The sequence below is a fragment of the Strongylocentrotus purpuratus genome, unplaced genomic scaffold (genome assembly GCF_000002235.5).
Source record: "Strongylocentrotus purpuratus isolate Spur 01 unplaced genomic scaffold, Spur_5.0 spur5_contig_840, whole genome shotgun sequence".
In the NCBI taxonomy this organism is placed as follows: Eukaryota; Metazoa; Echinodermata; class Echinoidea; order Camarodonta; family Strongylocentrotidae; genus Strongylocentrotus; species Strongylocentrotus purpuratus.
In genome coordinates, this window is record NW_022145547.1 from 1,490,815 (window position 1) to 1,508,838 (window position 18,024).

General features: G+C 35.8%; 1 protein-coding gene across 2 annotated transcripts; it reads left to right on the forward strand.

The window, feature by feature from the left end:
- The first annotated feature begins 13 nt into the window (after positions 1-13).
- LOC115925190 (histone deacetylase 3-like) lies at positions 14-13,596 on the forward strand. 2 transcript variants are annotated; one of them, XM_030988685.1, is made up of 11 exons: positions 14-135; positions 1,211-1,293; positions 1,981-2,205; positions 2,647-2,759; positions 3,454-3,587; positions 4,389-4,543; positions 7,021-7,175; positions 7,863-7,921; positions 8,766-8,845; positions 9,254-9,414; positions 10,435-13,596. In XM_030988685.1, the coding sequence occupies exons 1-11, from the start codon at positions 78-80 to the stop codon at positions 10,508-10,510; spliced, it is 1,299 nt and encodes a 432-aa protein (XP_030844545.1). In that variant the 5' UTR covers positions 14-77; the 3' UTR covers positions 10,511-13,596. The 2 variants fall into 2 exon arrangements, with proteins under 2 accessions (XP_030844545.1, XP_030844557.1); XM_030988697.1 differs by lacking the exon at positions 14-135 and adding an exon at positions 339-368.
- The last annotated feature ends 4,428 nt before the right edge of the window (positions 13,597-18,024 follow it).

The window sequence follows — 18,024 nt, forward strand, 5'->3', positions numbered from 1 at the left end:
ATTGATTCCTTATTCATCACTCAATTTAGTTGGAATGATTGAATTTCATTGAGTCTCCAATCTCACCTCACTTCACGATGTCGAATAAAACAATAGCTTATTTCTACGATGCAGACGTTGGAAACTTTCATTATGGTAAGTGGAAAGTAACGCCGTATATTATTTGTATAAGAAGGTTTCATGCAATTTTAAACAAGTTTTAAATCATAGAACATCGTCTGGTCTGAACGCGGGGAAGTCATCCTCCCGCACAGACACCGTGCACCGCATTCACTGAATCACGAAACAAAGGACTTGCATGAATGAATGGGACGACGTGTTGGAAATGGAAGGAAGCTAGGTCAAGTTCTAGCTTTAAAAGCCTTGATGTAATGTTTGTCAAGTTAAAGAAATTAAAGTATTTAAGTAACTTTAGTGTAGACAAATAGTGACTGATCTTTAGTCTTTTCACCCACAATAATGTTGTTGTCTTGACTTGACTGTTGATGTTGTTGATTGTCAATGTCGTGCATCACAATCATCATGTTCATGATGATTGTGATGTGGATGTGGAATTAAATGAAAAGTAAAGTAAAGTCATGAACGTGAATGATGCAAGCACAAGTGACTGAAATTAATGACTTGTGATGGTGAAGAATTCAATATCGAAAAGAAATATGTGAAACATAATCCATTATAAAAAAAATTATCTGATAACACTAGCCTACAGTGAGTTATCAATACCATTTTTTATCAGTGAAACAAGGTACTAGGAATCATGGAGGGGGGGGGTATGTTAAAATACATACTAATATGTTACAAGGGATAATCTAGGAGGTAGATGTGTTTTGATTATGTAACATGAGAAAATAAATTTAATGTTCTGCCAGCATTAACATAAGAAATGTTGAATAACTTTACTCACTCCAGCTTCGTACTTAGTCCATACAGCATTGGTTCATCGAGTCAACGTAATGCCAGCAGCAGTGGTGACTTTTTACTACTACCTTCACATCCTAGGCATTGACTTTGTGATCTACAGTCATAGTTGTCATTAAATCCAAAGGCAAAAGTGACAACTTTAATTTTGTGTATGGACACGCAACCTTTTGTCCGTTGTCACCTTCATGTATCTTGTAGGAATCTAGGCCTTTTGAGCATTCTTAATGCATGCATTACATATAAGTGCTACTTTTCAATATTTGAATGAATGTCACACTTGCTTCTTTAGGTCCTGGTCATCCCATGAAGCCTCACAGATTAGCACTCACACACAATCTAGTACTCAACTATGGCCTCTACAAGAAAATGCAGGTAAGATATCTAATTTCTTATACCAAGTCCTTTTAAAATATAATGCCACCGGCAAAAATTCAGTTCATCATTTGTAACTTAAGACTCAATTCCGAGAACTGTTAACACCATGTTAAATGTTAAGGGATAGAGTAACGTCGATCTGGCGCTGCTCAGTGGCTGCCGGGCTCACGATCAATTGGGCAAAAGAATTTCCGTTTCAGTTTAATAAAATTTGGAGTGGACTATTAGGCTGTTATATTATATATGTCATTAGTTAATGTCCTTCAAGCTCCAAACGGATGATGTGTAACCAAGATATCAAACATTGACAGTTCAAACTTTTATGTACAATTTTAGACTTTATAAATCAGAAAATGCTTTCATTTTTATGTCAAGTAGGGTATAGAGAATGTCAGCAAAATTCCTCCGACATGTAGCTGTTTTGTTGAATTTATTAAAGAATAAATGGATATGTAATACTCAATGAGAATTGTTATTGTATGTGTTTCTAATATTAATAAAAAAATATCAAGTAACTATTTCATTGATTAAAATATGGCATATTAGAATGTGTAATTAATTGTGCAGATTTTAATTCTTATCAGTGCATTGTCACACATTTATCTTTAAAAAAACATGTTTAGAATTTATTAATCTGAGGAAAAATTAAAACATGCATATGATCTCTTTCCTATCCTCTCCAAGATTTACAGACCATACAGGGCTACAGCACACGACATGTGCAGATTTCATTCAGATGACTACATTGACTTTCTACAAAGAGTAACACCGCAGAACATCCAGAATTTCACCAAGAGCTTAAGTCATTTCAATGTCGGTGACGACTGTCCAGTTTTTCCAGGTCTCTTTGACTTCTGTTCCATGTACACAGGAGCATCTTTAGAAGCAGCAACCAAACTCAACAACAATGTGAGAGTTGTTATGCATTTCATTTTTATCCATAGTATTAATCAGACTTAACAATCTGTTTCCCTAAGTAGTGCTTATGACTAGTAGTATACAGATGTAAAAGCTCTTGGGAAATTCCTCCAAATGTTAGACTTTGTGTACTTGTAGATATGTTTATGGGAGGAAGCTCTTGTGCAATGATATTGATCATTTTAGATTATGTTGATTTTATTTACCCTGCTTTAATTTGTCCTTTCAACTGGAACCATTCAATGCTTTCCATGTAGGGTTATCTCTGCCTTTGAATTTGATAAGGTTCCATAAACACATCAGCTCTATAGTAAACCATTTTGATGAAAGTTGTTTAAGAATAACTCAGGAAATAACAGCTAGAAATGGATTTCAAGGATTTTGAAAGTAATATACTAAATGTATTTTGGGGAAATTTTGTTTCCTTTACAGCTGTGTGATATTGCAGTGAACTGGGCAGGTGGTCTTCATCACGCTAAGAAGTTTGAGGCTTCAGGGTTCTGCTATGTCAATGATATCGTCATTGCTATTCTGGAAATCCTTAAGTAAGATACATACAATTAACAAATAAATTATTATCCCTTGAAAATTCAAAACAAAACTTATATGTGCGTGTATTTAAATTCAAGAATGAAAGATGGACTGGTTGAATACTTTTACATGTAGAGCTTTAATATGTCACATTCTCAAAAAACATAAATCAGGACAAATTATTTTTTCACATACTTAAAAATTACAAAACTTTGTAAGAGTATGAATAATTTATTTGTGAATGACATATATTGATATATGTCAACATGGTCAAAGCTTGTAAAATGTTAAGGATAGAATAAGAGCACTGAATGCTTTATTTATCAAGGATATGACTTACTAAGATTTTAGCAGAGGAAGAAGAACAAGAAGAACAAGAAGAAGCAGTTGATTTCCTCTTTTTGTCTCATAGAAATGTATATGAATGTGGATATTTTAGCCTGTAATTGGTATGTCTAATTTCTTTCAGAAGTGATATTTGCCATTTGTGGTGTATGGTGTACTAATTGTAAGTCTGATTCAAGTAGATCAGGCTTTTCCCAATTTATCTTCTTCTTTTTCTTCTTTTTACTTGCAAGCATATTTTTAAAATTTAAGTAAATGGGTGTCAATATGAGACATTACCTTTATTCCTTTTCCACATCTGTTGATTATGATTGTGTCAATTGTTTTCAAGAAATTCACCATTCTTGATCCCTTCTCTGTCAGGTATCACCCTAGAGTGCTGTACATTGATATAGACATCCACCACGGAGATGGGGTTCAAGAAGCATTCTACCTCACAGACAGGGTCATGACAGTATCATTCCACAAGTATGGCAATCACTTCTTTCCAGGCACAGGTAAGGGTAGATTAAAAGCACACAAATCGCTTCATTTTCATTTATTTTTGCACGTAAATAAACGGCAACTGCATGCAACTAAGGTCCTACGTGTATTCACTGAGCTCTGTGTTCTAAGATACAGAAATGTTAAGCGTATTATGCTTTACGTCTTCATATTTAAGGAAAACGCTATAGTTTCCTGCTGCATATCTGAACAAGGATTTAAAGGTTTGGAAACAAAGACAGTTGAAGTTTTTTATTTTTAAATGCATTTTCCTGAGAATACCAAGCATTGAATACCCTTATCACCCCTAGCTTCAGCCCAGCTTCCATGATAAAGGTACTTAAATCCAAGGAATTTCTCTTTACTAGGTACCTGTTTTATCAGGGGCATTTCAGCATTGATTTGAATTCTGTAATATGTGGTTCATAGTTTATAGTCTCTTGACATATCCATGAGACCACAATACCTCTTTGATTTGGTAGAACTGTTGTTGAAATATAAACGTAATCATAACAGCATACATATCTTTTTTTTCTTTCAATTGTAATTAGAAAATTTATTCAATTGGAGGCTAAATTAAACATGTTAAATGTCACTTGTCAGACTTTGTAGCAATTTACTCTTTAACCTATGAAATACTAAATCTGAGATTACTAGTTAAAAGTTATTCATTTTGTGATTGTTTATGCTTGAAATGATCTCTAAAGAAATTCAGATGAGTCACATTAACTTTGAATTTTAAGCGTACAGCGATCTGTCTAATACGTTCACTAACTCTGTTATAATTCCCATCTCTTTATTTCCTTACATTTCAGGTGACATGTATGAGGTTGGTTTAGAGAATGGTCGTTACTACTCCATCAATGTACCTCTCAAGGATGGCATAGATGATCTCATGTACTCTGGCCTCTTCAAACCAGTTATACAAAGTGTTATGGAGTTCTACAGACCTTCATGTATAGTCCTACAGGTAAGTCTCTCAAACTGTATGCTTTAATATAAACCTGAATGTTATGGTTATAAATAATTTTCAAATAATTATCTCTTGTCCCCTGATTTGGAAGGTTAATATCTTTTAGATTGCTTGTTTTAAAGCCCTACTGTCCTACTTGTAGCTACTTGCTCGCTCTATATAGAAAACTTCCCCAATCGGTGCCTGTTGGTCCCCCATGATCCTCTATTTCTTATGTTATTTGAGAGCTGAGTTGATGAGATAGCCACCTGTCAGTGACCTCGCTGTGTGGTCTAATCCCTCCTAGCCACACTAGTGTTGATAAGCTTTAAAGCCTATCTGCACTAGTTTGGACAGGAGGGATTAGCAGGGTTCGTACGGGTCAGGGAATTTCTGGAAAGTCAGGGAATTTAAAAATGTTTTTTCCAGAAGCAAAAAGTCAGGGAAAGTCAGGGAATTCATCCATTTCTTCTGGAAAGTCAGGGAAAATATTTTTTTCTTCAAGATGTTTGTTAAAATGGCATTTAATTTGTCTTGTGAACAAAGGAAAAAACATTTTGTAAAATCTGTGGTTCACAGGACCTTTTTCGTAATAAATTACACGCAATATCTTTAGGACCTACTAGTATCGTGTCTATTGTGTCTTTCATACTATGTAATATGTATGCAAGATATTTGTGTGCGTAAATGACTTGCAGTGACAGGTGCGGTGCGTGATGCCGGTGTTTGTACATACAGGAATGCTGCATGCACGCTGTACGATTACTTTTTGATCGAGCTTGTGCTTTTATTTTGATTAAAAGTTTGAACGAAGGTGTTTTACCACAGAATATTCATAAAACAATAATTTAAATTTAAATAACTATGCATCATGAGCCACTCGTGTTTTCTTAAGAACCGCTTTAAAATTCGTGTTGCTCTTTACTCGAATATCGCCACCCTGAATCGCATTTGATTCCACATTTGGCATCCATTGTGCGAGCGCGAGCATACAGCCAGTAGTTAGCTAGCCTAGCCTCGTGGTTGCTGCTTTCCCCAAGGTCCGCAATTAAGGCAGACTTTTTTCCGTCGGCAAAATATCCAAAGTCGGGGTGCGCCTTATATAGTCAGGTACAGGATATTTGAGTCCTCAAAGGCTACTTTTTAGTGGTTTTCAAAAATCTCTGTGTCTCAACATGAATTACATAATGCAAATAAAGAATAGGATCTACTATTTAAAGTTAAACTACGTTCCTAATTTGAAAGGAAGAGAGTTTTTTTTCAGTTTTTTTTTTCAGTCTCGATAAATTATGCCCTGTCACAAAGCACTTTGCCAGCCGAAGCTCTCCCGTGTCTTCAGCTCACTCACCTGTATGATGCAGCTCACTTACACAGGGGATAACAAATCACCACACAAAAACTACCCTGTCCACATTTTTGTTTGGACTCGGAGGAAAATTCTGTCATCTTTAGTTTTAAAAACAACATTGGTACTGATGGGTCTAACTTAGTTCACAAGCACTTCAACTGTGCCTCGTAATATAATGAAAGTATTTTCGAACACTGTCACTGAAATAAGAGCCGATCTGATGTTAACAAAAAGACCAATGTTGGCTTTTTTTGGTGGCTTTTTGTTAACCAGATCAGATCGCGTCTTATTTCAGTGTTCGAAAAATAATTTCACTTTTCATTATACGAGGCACAGTTGAAGTGCTTGTGAACTAAGTTAGACCTAGGTTTAGTAACAATGTTGTTTTTAAACTAAAGATGACAGATTTTTTTTTTTCCAGATTGATTTTTTTTTTTTTTTTTTTTTTTTTTTTTTGGGGGGGGGGGGAGATCTTCGAAATAGGGGTGCGCCTTATAGTTTTGTGATTTGCTTCCTAGTATTGCGATGATGAATAGTTGTACGCTCATCATTGAAAATGGTCATGGAAATTTACATTATCCTGCTCTAGAAAGTCATGGAAAGTCATGGAATTTTTAAAATGTGTAAGTGTATGAACCCTGGATTAGACTCCCTGCATGGTCACTGACAGGTGGTTATCTCATTAAATCAGCTCTCAATTAACATAAGAAAAAGGGGACCATGGGGGACCAACAGTCACCCCTTAGGCATTTTTTTTTTTATATAGAGGGTGCAAGTAGCTATAAGTAGTACAGTGGGGCTTTAACATATACGTAGGATGTTTTAAGAAATAAATTTTCTTGAGAATTGCAAAGAAATATTTCAAATCATTATTTTAAGGTGATTTTCATCGTCTCCTCCTTTGGGACCCTGATATGTCCCAGAATGGAATCAAAATCAAGGTTCCATGGTAGTTACCATTGATGGCAAAGTTACCATCAATGGTAAATTTTGTGCAATGAGGCCATGATGGTCAGTAACAATTGGGACAAAATAGTTTGGACTTGCTTAATCTTTATGATTAGCCACTGTAGAATGTTAAACTGTTCATCATTGTTTGCTGTGGCAATAAGATCACAACCTGATTTTCTGTTTAATATCTCTACAGTGTGGAGCAGACTCCTTAGGGTGTGACAGACTAGGTTGCTTCAGTCTTAGTATCAAAGGTCACGGTGAATGTGTAGAGTACGTCAAACAATTCAATGTACCCCTCCTCGTGATGGGTGGGGGCGGTTACACAGTCAGGAATGTAGCCAGGTGTTGGTAAGTATCTCTGCTTTCCATCTGTCTTAAAAGGTGTTTCAATCAAATTATAGATGTATTATATTGCTGTTTAATGGCTGGAATACATTTATGGTTCTTTTAAAGGTAAAGACCAGTATTGGAAACGCCCCAATTTCAAAAAATGAAATGGAAGCTCTTATTACCAATCATGTGAAAGAATATGTTTTGGCTAATACATGATGATAAAAAATTTGCCGGGAAACCGCCTACTAATTCATATCTACATGGTCTGTGAGAGATAAACACATGTGTCGCGCACGTGTGCGTATAGTCCCATCTACATCTTTCTGTGTACATTGCTTGTAACTTTACGAAGACTGGGCCATATTTCTTATCATTTGATGATTCCAGAACCTTGCAGTACACACCAATACTTATATGCTAGATGATCAACCTTTTCTGATCGATTCCACAACGTTTCTTTCAAAATGCAATTGCATGACCAGAACTGGTCTATACAAATATAGTGTATTTCCTAAATCAAAACAACAGAAAAGAAATTAATGCTGTGTTCATGTAGTAATCCATCTAATTACCCCATTTAATTTGATGACAATTGCTTGGGATACATGTACCTGTGCTACCATTAACAATGAGATTTCAGTTTCTTTGGTCGATAAGCTGGGCTGGAGTGTTAAGTTCTCTTTTTATTTTCATTTTCTGCAGGACATATGAAACATCGTTATTACTCAATGATGAGATCAGTAATGAGCTTCCTTACAATGGTAAGTAGGTTCAGTTATATATGAGCGATGTATTTTCACATATGTCGGTCTCTCCTGGGGTAGCACCTTGCCTAGCAGTCTCTCTTGAACCCTCGTCAATCATTCACGCCAAAATCACACTGTTGGTTTCTCACAAAACTACATTGTGCAATGTGGATCACTTATTCAGTCAATCTCTTAAATTGATAAGTATTGGACAGGAATTCACAAATTGACACTTACAATAAATTTGAAAGTGACAGAAAAACTTTATTGACACTGTTCTGAAAGCACAACCGTCTCTCATAGCGGCTAGGCATGGATTGCTGTACAAAACGCGTTGAAATACCATTGCAGTAAAATGCATCACGCTCTACAGTTTCAGGACTAAACTAAAAACTCAATTTCGCTACAGTATTCTTGCAGTATCAGTGTCAGATCTGGCAATAGATCAAGCATATGACTCATCAAAAGAAACCAGAATCCATAGAATTGCATATCAAATGAGTTTTATTATGATTTTCTGTTCTAATGGTACATTTTTGTATTACAAGAAGAAAGAAAAACTGTAAAACATAATTGTTTAGTAAGATGTAAATGTTTGTTTTGTTTTAATAGCAATTAACATGTTTCCATTCTGTGTAGTGTATTTTATGGTAATTGAACAACCCTATTTCTGCCATTCACACTCCTGTTAATTGGCGTGGTGAAAATTTCTAATTTGCGAAATATTTCTTGTAACCATACTGAACAGAACATATTTCCTGTCTAGAAGTGGGGATAAAATCAATCAAAATACTTGAAATAATGTTAAAAAGGTAAATACAATCTTAAATTCATAGTCTGTTCTTTACTGTATTTTCAGATTACTTTGAGTACTTTGCACCAGATTTCACATTGCATCCAGACACCACAACAAGAATCGAGAACCTCAACACAAAAGCAGTAAGTTTATTTCACTCTTCTCAAATCTAAGGAATTTGTCTTTTTTTTAGGAATAAGCTCTCTTTTTGCATGTTGACTGAATAATTACATTGTAAATAGAGGGATTAGGGAGAAGAGTTGAATCAGTTAGTAAAGTGTCTGCCTGTCAAACTGAAGAGCCTGGGTTTGAATCCAAGTCAGGTGGACGACTGTGTTTCTCTACCGTCTTCCTTGATACAATGAAGCCACCTCTTTCTAGGTCTTCCTTTCTTTCTCCTTTCTTTCTCCTTTCTCTCTGCTGCCTAATGTATGTATAATCAGTTCATCTTTCCTCGTCTCTATTCCATACCATCTCACGCTGCTCTCTCTCTAATCTTCTTCCTTATCCCTGTCACTATAATTGATTTCTCTGACATTCCTCCATTGCAGTACATTGACCAGGTGAGGCAGGGAGTGCATGACAACCTGAAGTGTATAGCCCACGCACCCAGTGTACAGATGCATGATGTTCCACCAGATCTCCTGAGTCTAGAGAATATAGAGGAACCTGACCCAGATGTGAGGAACAGTACCAAGGATCAAGATGAAAGGTAAGACCATAGCGAGGGGTCAGTGACACAAAGACGTAACTCCATTTTGGCCATTTTGAGAAAAAGAGGTTTATGTGTCACTGAGCACTTGGGCCTTAAGGAGTTAAGTCTATGTTTCACTAGCCATTGAGTTCAATAGGGTGTTGGGTGTAGTTAAGTCTTTGTGTTTCCTGGAAAGCCCACATTTTTCTGAACATTTTTATATCAAATACTGATTTTGTCAAAATATGGAGTTACATTTTTGTGTCACTTAACCCTATTAAACACAAATCCACTCAGGCCAGTTGATCATATTTTGTGGTATACATGATGCTCAAGAAGAAAAAGTAAAATTTTGCACAACTGTTGCTTTCCTTTAGGGCTCGTTTTGATAGGAATCTGGAAAAATTAAGCATTAAAACGTTAAATTTCCAACAGGTTGGAAAGTAAAGAATTGCCATTTTTATAATAAAAATCAGCAATTTCAAAAAATATTTCTGCACGGTTCTATCCATATACCTTATGTTCTTTTCAGATGAATGACTTCCAATCGTATCAAAAGAAAATAATATGAGGTAGAAAAGCTAATTAGTTTAGCCTTTATAATGTTCTCTCATGAATTTGTCTTGACATAATAGATGAAGAAGTAGTACATATGCAAGAGGTGTTGGATTAATGGCATCAGATTCTATGTCTTCTGTCAGTCTGTGACAATTTGTACTTTCACAAGCAGCGGTAAATTAAAGGAATATCAATAGTAATAAACATTGCATGCATTAAAGCCCCTCTACACTAGTTTGGCCTGGAGGGATTAGACCTCCCTGCAGGGTCACTGACAGGTGGTTATCTCATCAAATCAGCTCTCAATTACCATAAAAAAAGGGCATCATGGGGGATCAACGGGTACCGCTTAGGCATTGTTGGCTGTATAGAGGGCGCAAGTAGCTATAAGTAGTGCAGTGAGGCTTCAATCTTTTCAATTCAATTATTGCTTAGTTTTTTTAACTTAAATATTTTCATTTTGTCTTGTGTTTTTTTCAGGATTGAACCAGCGAACGAGTTCTATGACGGAGACAAGGACCAGGATAAGGAGGATGGTGTAGTACTAGATGTATAACAAACGTTGCATTCACTAATGTTTAATGTGAATGCAGTCCTATTCAATCAATGAGGAGGGGAGTTCACATTTGTATTCAAATGTCATACGCATATTTCTTGGTCATGTGTTTATTCTTTGTTACCCTGTGGTGCTTGTCAGAGGTCTTGCCTGACATAGCTGAAACATATGTTGCCCATGATTGCCTACAAGAAGGAGCTTTCTTGTTTCAGTCAAAGTGAAATGCTAAATGTGTTTAATGCAATTTTGTCTGCAGTGAAATTAACCTCAAAACAGTAAAACATCAGAAATTTGGATGTATGGAGATATATTTTGATTATATCATTTTTTCTTGGTCACATAAAATATCTATATTGGAATGTAGACTACTACTCTCACTTTCCGAATGTAATGTGCATCTCTCATATTGGTAGTTTACCATTTACTTCCACATTGATCACATCCTTTTTGAGAGAACGTAGATTAATTTAGTATCGTACGATTCCACTGAGCTTATTGTCACAATGTTGACCAAGAAGTATGCATGTTTTGATTGTTCATGTCAACTCCCCTTTCTATCTGTACAGTATGTATAAATATTCAGTCACAGTCAATGCATCGTTTCCATTCAGAAGATATTTGTTTTGCCTAAATATGCCATGAAAGCGGAAGCATTATTCAGAAAGCACTATATGATGTATAAATGCACTTGTAATGCTGCAGCAGCCCCCCCCCCCCCTCCAAAGTCATATGTTCCTTTGTTTTACCCCCCCCCCCCCTATTTTCCTCTCATTTACCCCCTTATTTACCTCTTTTGCCTGATTTCAGTTTGTGTAGTTAGCTAAATCATTATAAAATTCCCATCAATACTTTCAAAATTCACACTCCTGACTAAGGGTTATTGTAAGTGTCATACATACAATTATTCATGGACCATATATATGAACCTTCTGACATAGCATACCAAATATATCATCAGACGATAGGGTGCTCTTATGTAACCATACCAGTTTGACACCCTTATTTGTACTGTATAAGCCAATCTTTTTATGTACAAATATTTTGTGTATGACAAAGACACAGACATTTATGCGAGTTGTTTCTGTTATAATTAACACTGGCAACTTATAATACATGCTCACACATGCTTTTGCAGCTTATTTGTGTGTGTGTTGTTAAATTCTTGATCGTTCATCGATTCAGGAAGTTAATGAAAAGGTAATTTAAACCATTACAATATTTTTGGCTGATACAATATATAGTATATGGTATAGTATACCTGATCCTACATCAATTCAGGAAATTAGTGTAAGTGTAATAAAACCCCACAAAAACATTGGCTGATACAATGTATCAGGATATTGGTATAACATATTGATGGACCTTACCGTTTACCATAGTGAGAAAGGGGGATTCTTGTGATGCATTTTTCCCAATAATATATCCTATTAGTTAGATGAACCTTATGCCATTAACTGTTGTATGCTACACAGATAAACAGTACTATTAAGCATGAGCAGATAATCTACAGAACTGTGTTCTGCAAATACTTACATGCCACAGCTTTTCTGATCATGGGCAGTATTAAGTATGATGCACAGACCAGGGACCATTTCACAAATCCCTTTTTCAATGACAAATGACAAAAAATTAGTGACAAATCTGCTGATAACCAATCGAAAGCAAGGATTTCAGTAGCTTATAACAAAGCCTATCATTTGTCACTGATGACAAGTTTTGTGAAACTGGCCCCTGGGCGTCATTTGACCAGAATACATTTTCTGCATTCTTAAACCATTATAACAGAATATAAATATTCCTGTAAAGTGAATCACATGCCAGCAAGCAAGGCGATTGCGTCTACTTTTGATGAGCAGCTGTATAGTTTCCTTAAGTCTAGTAAGCTTTGTATTTGAGTAAGACAGTAAGACACCAAATAGTATTGTTTTTTACTTGCAATTTTGATGTACATGTAGAACATGTGATAGTTAGAGACAACACCTCTGTAATATTTGTGGAGTATTTTTTTTGGAATAAACTGTGAAACGATTCATTACTAGTAAGTAGGAAATTCATGCTTCTAGGCTATTTTTGTATTTATAAACTCATTTCAAGGCTGTACATTTTATGCATATGAAAGTAGAGTCATAGAGATTATGTCCAGTTTTTCTTGATAGCTTTGTCCTACCATTCAATACACTGCCAATATTAATAGAGAACTAGGCTTTCTTAGGAGTATTGATATTTGGAGCCGTTATGCTGCTTTTGAATCTAAAAATAGGCTGGCAAGTCTTTGGCAAATTACTGAATTTAAGTACAATTACAGAGCAGCTCTCTCAGATAACGCCTACCGGTATACTGCCCGAGTGCTATCAATTAACCAGGACCTGTACATAGAGGCGAGGCATCTTAAGCTGCTTCCAGAAGTCAACCTTAAGTAACCTTAAGTATGTCTGGAGCCATCTTAAGGTTGAAAGCAAGTGATTTAGGCGTGAGTTAAGTTGCCCTACTTTTCAAAAGTGTGGTAGACCTTTCTTGAACGTTGAACATGTACAAATAGCTTGCCAGACCAGTATGTTATGATATTGATGCAAATAATATAAGCTTGTGTAATATTCAGGTAGCCATATGACAAGCACACATGTACTGATTGTAGACTGTATAGTCACTGTTAATGTCTTACATTTATGGTTTGTGACATGTTTATCCTGCATCAACACAATAATTTCAATTTTATTTGTATGAAGGGTTTTGCACCAAACAGAAAAATCAGTATATCTTACGCTTTAAGCAAAAATCCACATTTCATGCTTGCTATGCCTACAATTTACAAGAAATGGAATGGAATGGAATGTTCTTATAACTGTAGCAATTTTTTTTAACAACAGCAAGAACTTATGACAGCTATATGTATTTTTATAGCTTTTGCACTATTACTACTGTTGAAGTGGATGATGCAGTTTGATATTCAGAGAAAACATCAAGATTCTTGTTGAAGGAATCAGGGATTTATAGAAGAAAAAAAACACATGAGTGGTTGTGAATTGTGAAGATATTATTAAACAATGTGGGGTGATTACGAAAGTGGTTAGACTAAACCAATAAGTTTGAGTAAAAAAGACTGCCGTTTGGTGTATTCTATATAAATATACCATTTACTTTTGGGTTTGTTTTCTACATCTCCTGGCAAGTATACAAAGCAGTCAAAGTGGCCATGATTATCTATTCACTGTATTTTGTTCCTCTCTCTTTTTTTGTATTGCTTGTATTGCTAATATTGATGGCAAAGATACCATCAGTGGTAAGTTTTATGCAACGGGACTCTGGTTATTGGTATTCAGAATTATTTTTTTTTACAAACAATTCACATTGACAAATAAATAATATTAACCATCTCATAGAGGATCCAATATATATTGTTTTAATGAGATTCATTTCTTCTCCAAAATAAAATTAATAGGGGAATTTAATATTATTGTAATTTATTTACTTTTCATGTAAATTTCTGAAAATGCAAATAGAGTTGTAGGATTGTGGCTTTTTTGTATGAAAAGTGTACATAGTGGTGGAACCTGAACTTGTATATTGTAATTTTTTCAAACCTTCCATGTAAATATGAATAGTATAGAATTTCTGAATATTTTTGTGTGCTGTACATGTTTTGTTACTAATGTGTACATTGTTTATTGAAATAAGTCGAAGTGTAATGTTGTTGGAAAGGCAATACGAATGTTGATGTAAATAAAACATAAAGCACACGGAAAAGCATTTGATGTTTTAATGATACTTTTATTCTAGTATTGTGCAATTTTTAACAATACATTAGATAATGAAAAAAAAAAATTGGTTTTACAGTTGTGGTGAATTACATTGGGCCTTGACAGCAGCACTCCATTCAGGGCTTGTGCTACGGCGGGGCTCAGGGGCCTCAAGCTTAATTCAGCAAAAAAGCGTCAAAAAGCTTTGGCAGTTTGTGGATTCATAAAATCAGTTCCGTAAAAGCCTTATTTTTTCCCGTGGTGGATTCAGGGGGCAAAAAGGGAGAAAAGGAGACTAAGGAGGGGGAAAAGAAAGAAAAGGGAAGAGAAAAAGAAGAAGAAAAGAGGGAAGAAAAAAAAGGGGAGAGGAGAAAAAGGAGGAGGAAAAGAAAGGGAGGGAAGAGGAGGGAAAGGGAGAAAGACGGAGGAGAGAAAAGGGGGAAAATGAGAATAATGAGAAGGGAAAAGAAAGAAAGGGGGGTGATATTATAAAAAGGTGTTTTTTACCGGGAAAGGGGCGGGGGTGTGCAATTTTGCAGTGTGCATAATATGGGGAGCCTCTTGCCAGGCGTGTAGCTCCCCCCCCCCCCACCCCCCCCCCAAAAAAAAGGACAAGAAGAACAAAAAAAAAGAGATGGAAAAAGGGGGGAAAGAGAGAATTTAAGAGAGTTAAAGGAGAAAGGAAGAAGAAAAAAAAGGAAAAAGAGAATTATAAACAACGATAGCAGAAGGGTGCGAGAGCATGAGGAGTTGCATTTCCTTATACAGAATATTGGGATAACTTACCAGGGGCGTCGCTAGAGGTGGGGTGTGAAGGGTGCGACACCCTCACGCCCACCCCACCTGTCAGGATATTGTCAGTGAAATTGCGTCGGGAAAATGAGAAAAGGTGGAGGGGAAAATGAAAGGGAAAGGGAAAGAAAAGGAAAAGAAAGGAAAGAAAGGTAAGAGAAAAGAAGAAAGAAAGAAAAAAGAGAAAGAGAAATGAGAGGAAAGAAATGAAAAGAAAGAAAAAGAAAAAAAGACGAGAAAAGGGAAACAAAAGAAAAGGGGATGGAATAGAGGAGAGGAGAGAGAGGGGGTAAGAGCCTGAGAGAAGAGGGGTGAGAGTAAGAGAGAGAGGGGATGTTGGGTGGAGTCACCACGCCGAGGAGGCAAGAAAGATACGTATAGATAATTATGTTGCTGTGTCGGTATTCTTGCTCGGTCCTCTATATCAATGCAGAAGTTTGAAGTCGGTGAGATGTATTATTACGGTCGGCCAGCAAATTTTGTTTTCCCCTACGAACTGTGACTTTTTATCGGACAAAGAAACATAGTCGCCTCTTTTGAATCTAAGAGGTTTTCTTTATATTTTGACATGTGATTCTTTTTCTTTGTATGCCCTCTTTTTATTCTTATAAGTCATTCTTTTCAAATTTGAGAGGTGACCCTTATCCTTTCTAATTAGTGGCATTTTCCTCTGTAATAAGTGCCCCTTTTGTGTTTTCATAATTGTCTTGTTTCGTCTCTGGTGAGTGCCCTTTATTAAGTGCGAGGAGTGCCCCCTTTTCACCTCCGGTATTTCCCCCTTTTTTTCCTTCTTTTCCCTTTGAAAATGTGCCCCCTTTTCATTTCCCCACAAAATGTGCTTACATCACTATTTCAAGCGATTTAGAGCAACTTTTTCCTTAATTTTACCCAAAGCTGGCTTGCTGCGCTCGTTCGCATTTAAAGTTGATATAATTGTGATTCTTATTAAAGATCTTTTCAGTCTTTCATGGTAAGGTTGTGCTTAAAACACAATCAGGATTGTTTTTCGTCTTTATAAGATGTAGTTGTTGTTTTTTTTGCACTGCGACCTCACAAAATCTCAATCAGACCATCACACCGACCTGCAAAGTAAATGTATGGACCATTTAAAGAGAGAAACTAACATCAAAATCATCCCTTATAATGTAATCACAATGTAGGGGTATATACCAATGTATATTGTAGGTGCCCCTTTTTCCCATAAAGTGCCCTTTTTTGTTGGTACCCTGCCCCCCCCCCCCGACTTTGAATGACGCTCCACGCCCCTGGCCTGCTACAAAAATGGACCCTGTGCCAATTTACGCTCCGCTCGCTACGCTCTTCCTGATCGTAAATATCTATGGATTAGGATGTGCATGCATGCGTAAATCTGTACTTTCTCCCTGCCTCACACCTACACACACGCTCACACCCAATGTCTGAATGTCACGTCCGTTCCGCTGGAATCGACCAAACGTAGAATCAATAAATTGTGACTCAACGCATACTTTCAATGGACCAGGTAGGCAAAATGTAAACATTTTATTTGAAATTTAAAAACCAAATGCGACATTCTAATTCATCAATACCTCTACAATTTTCACCTACAACCTAAAACTGATCAGTCACACACGTTTACGTTCTTTGATCTAGATAATGTTTTGTTTTTTCACTTTGCCATGACGAACCCAAATCATTCCATCAAGGCGTATTTTTGAGAAATTCGAATATTCGTTTGTCAAAGCAAAAACATTTACATAAATTATCCGAAGCTATTGCTGGTTTAATGTAGGATTTTGTTGAGCCATTGACAGCAAACGTTACGGCTGAACACTAATTGAAAACAAACGAAACTCTCTCGCCTTTCATCCAGTGAAAATTGAAAACATCGATCGCACTTGGCCGCTGTATTCAATTTCAATAGGCCATTTTCGTACTGTAACCAAATTTGATACAAACGTCTTTATGAGGTGCTTTGATACGAATAATTTCATTCACCAGTTACAAATAATTCTATTTCAATAGTCGGTATTCAAATTGCATATAGTCCATGTTGTTAGGTAGGGCAAGCCATTTTGTTTGTCCTACCTAGCAACAACTAATGTATGCAATTCGCATTATGACTATTGAAATACAATTATTCGTAACAGGTGTATGACATAATTGTAACGAGACACTTAACAAAGATTTATGCCAGTTGTATATTTCCTCTCCAAATAGGATGTAGTTATGACGTAACAATGTACAATGGAAAGTATATCGTGGAGATTCGTCGACATAAACATCTCTGTGAAGTGTTACATAAATTATGAACTGCACGCGATTTCAAAAGGCGAAAAATTATTTAATTATACATGAATCACTATATTCAAAGACTAATTTACTTAACCAAAGTGTGAACAGTCAGAATATACACATATAATTGTGAATTAAGAAGTCTAAAATGCATAAACATCAATTAGCATATAATAAGCTATTAAAACTATTATTTACATCGTTTATCCATCAGTCATGATTCTCATAATATAATGAATAAGTACAGGAGTATTAAAACTTTTATTTCATCAGGAAAAAGTAAGTAAAAGATATTAGCTAGAAGACCTGAGAGCATAAATGTTTATATTTTAAATTCAAACTCAATAACATATTCAAACTCTGACTCCAATGCATATATAGCCTTTAAATATTACACATACTTAATATTTTTGTTCGTGATTTTACCTGACAAAAAGGTGAAGATGACGTTTCTAAATTGAAAGTTTAATTGAAGCTATATATTTGAAAAGAATGATCCGTTTTCAGGAAATTGATGACGACCAACAGTGGCGTAGCGTCGAGGATAGGAAACGTTTTCTCATATAAACTGGGTGTTATTTTTTTCGTTCAAGATGGGGCAAATGCCCCCGTTTTTCCTCTGTGCTATACGTCTCAAACTAGCAATAATCTACCAATTCTACATTTCCACAATACCCAATGTGAATATATCAAAAACATATTTTATTAAGC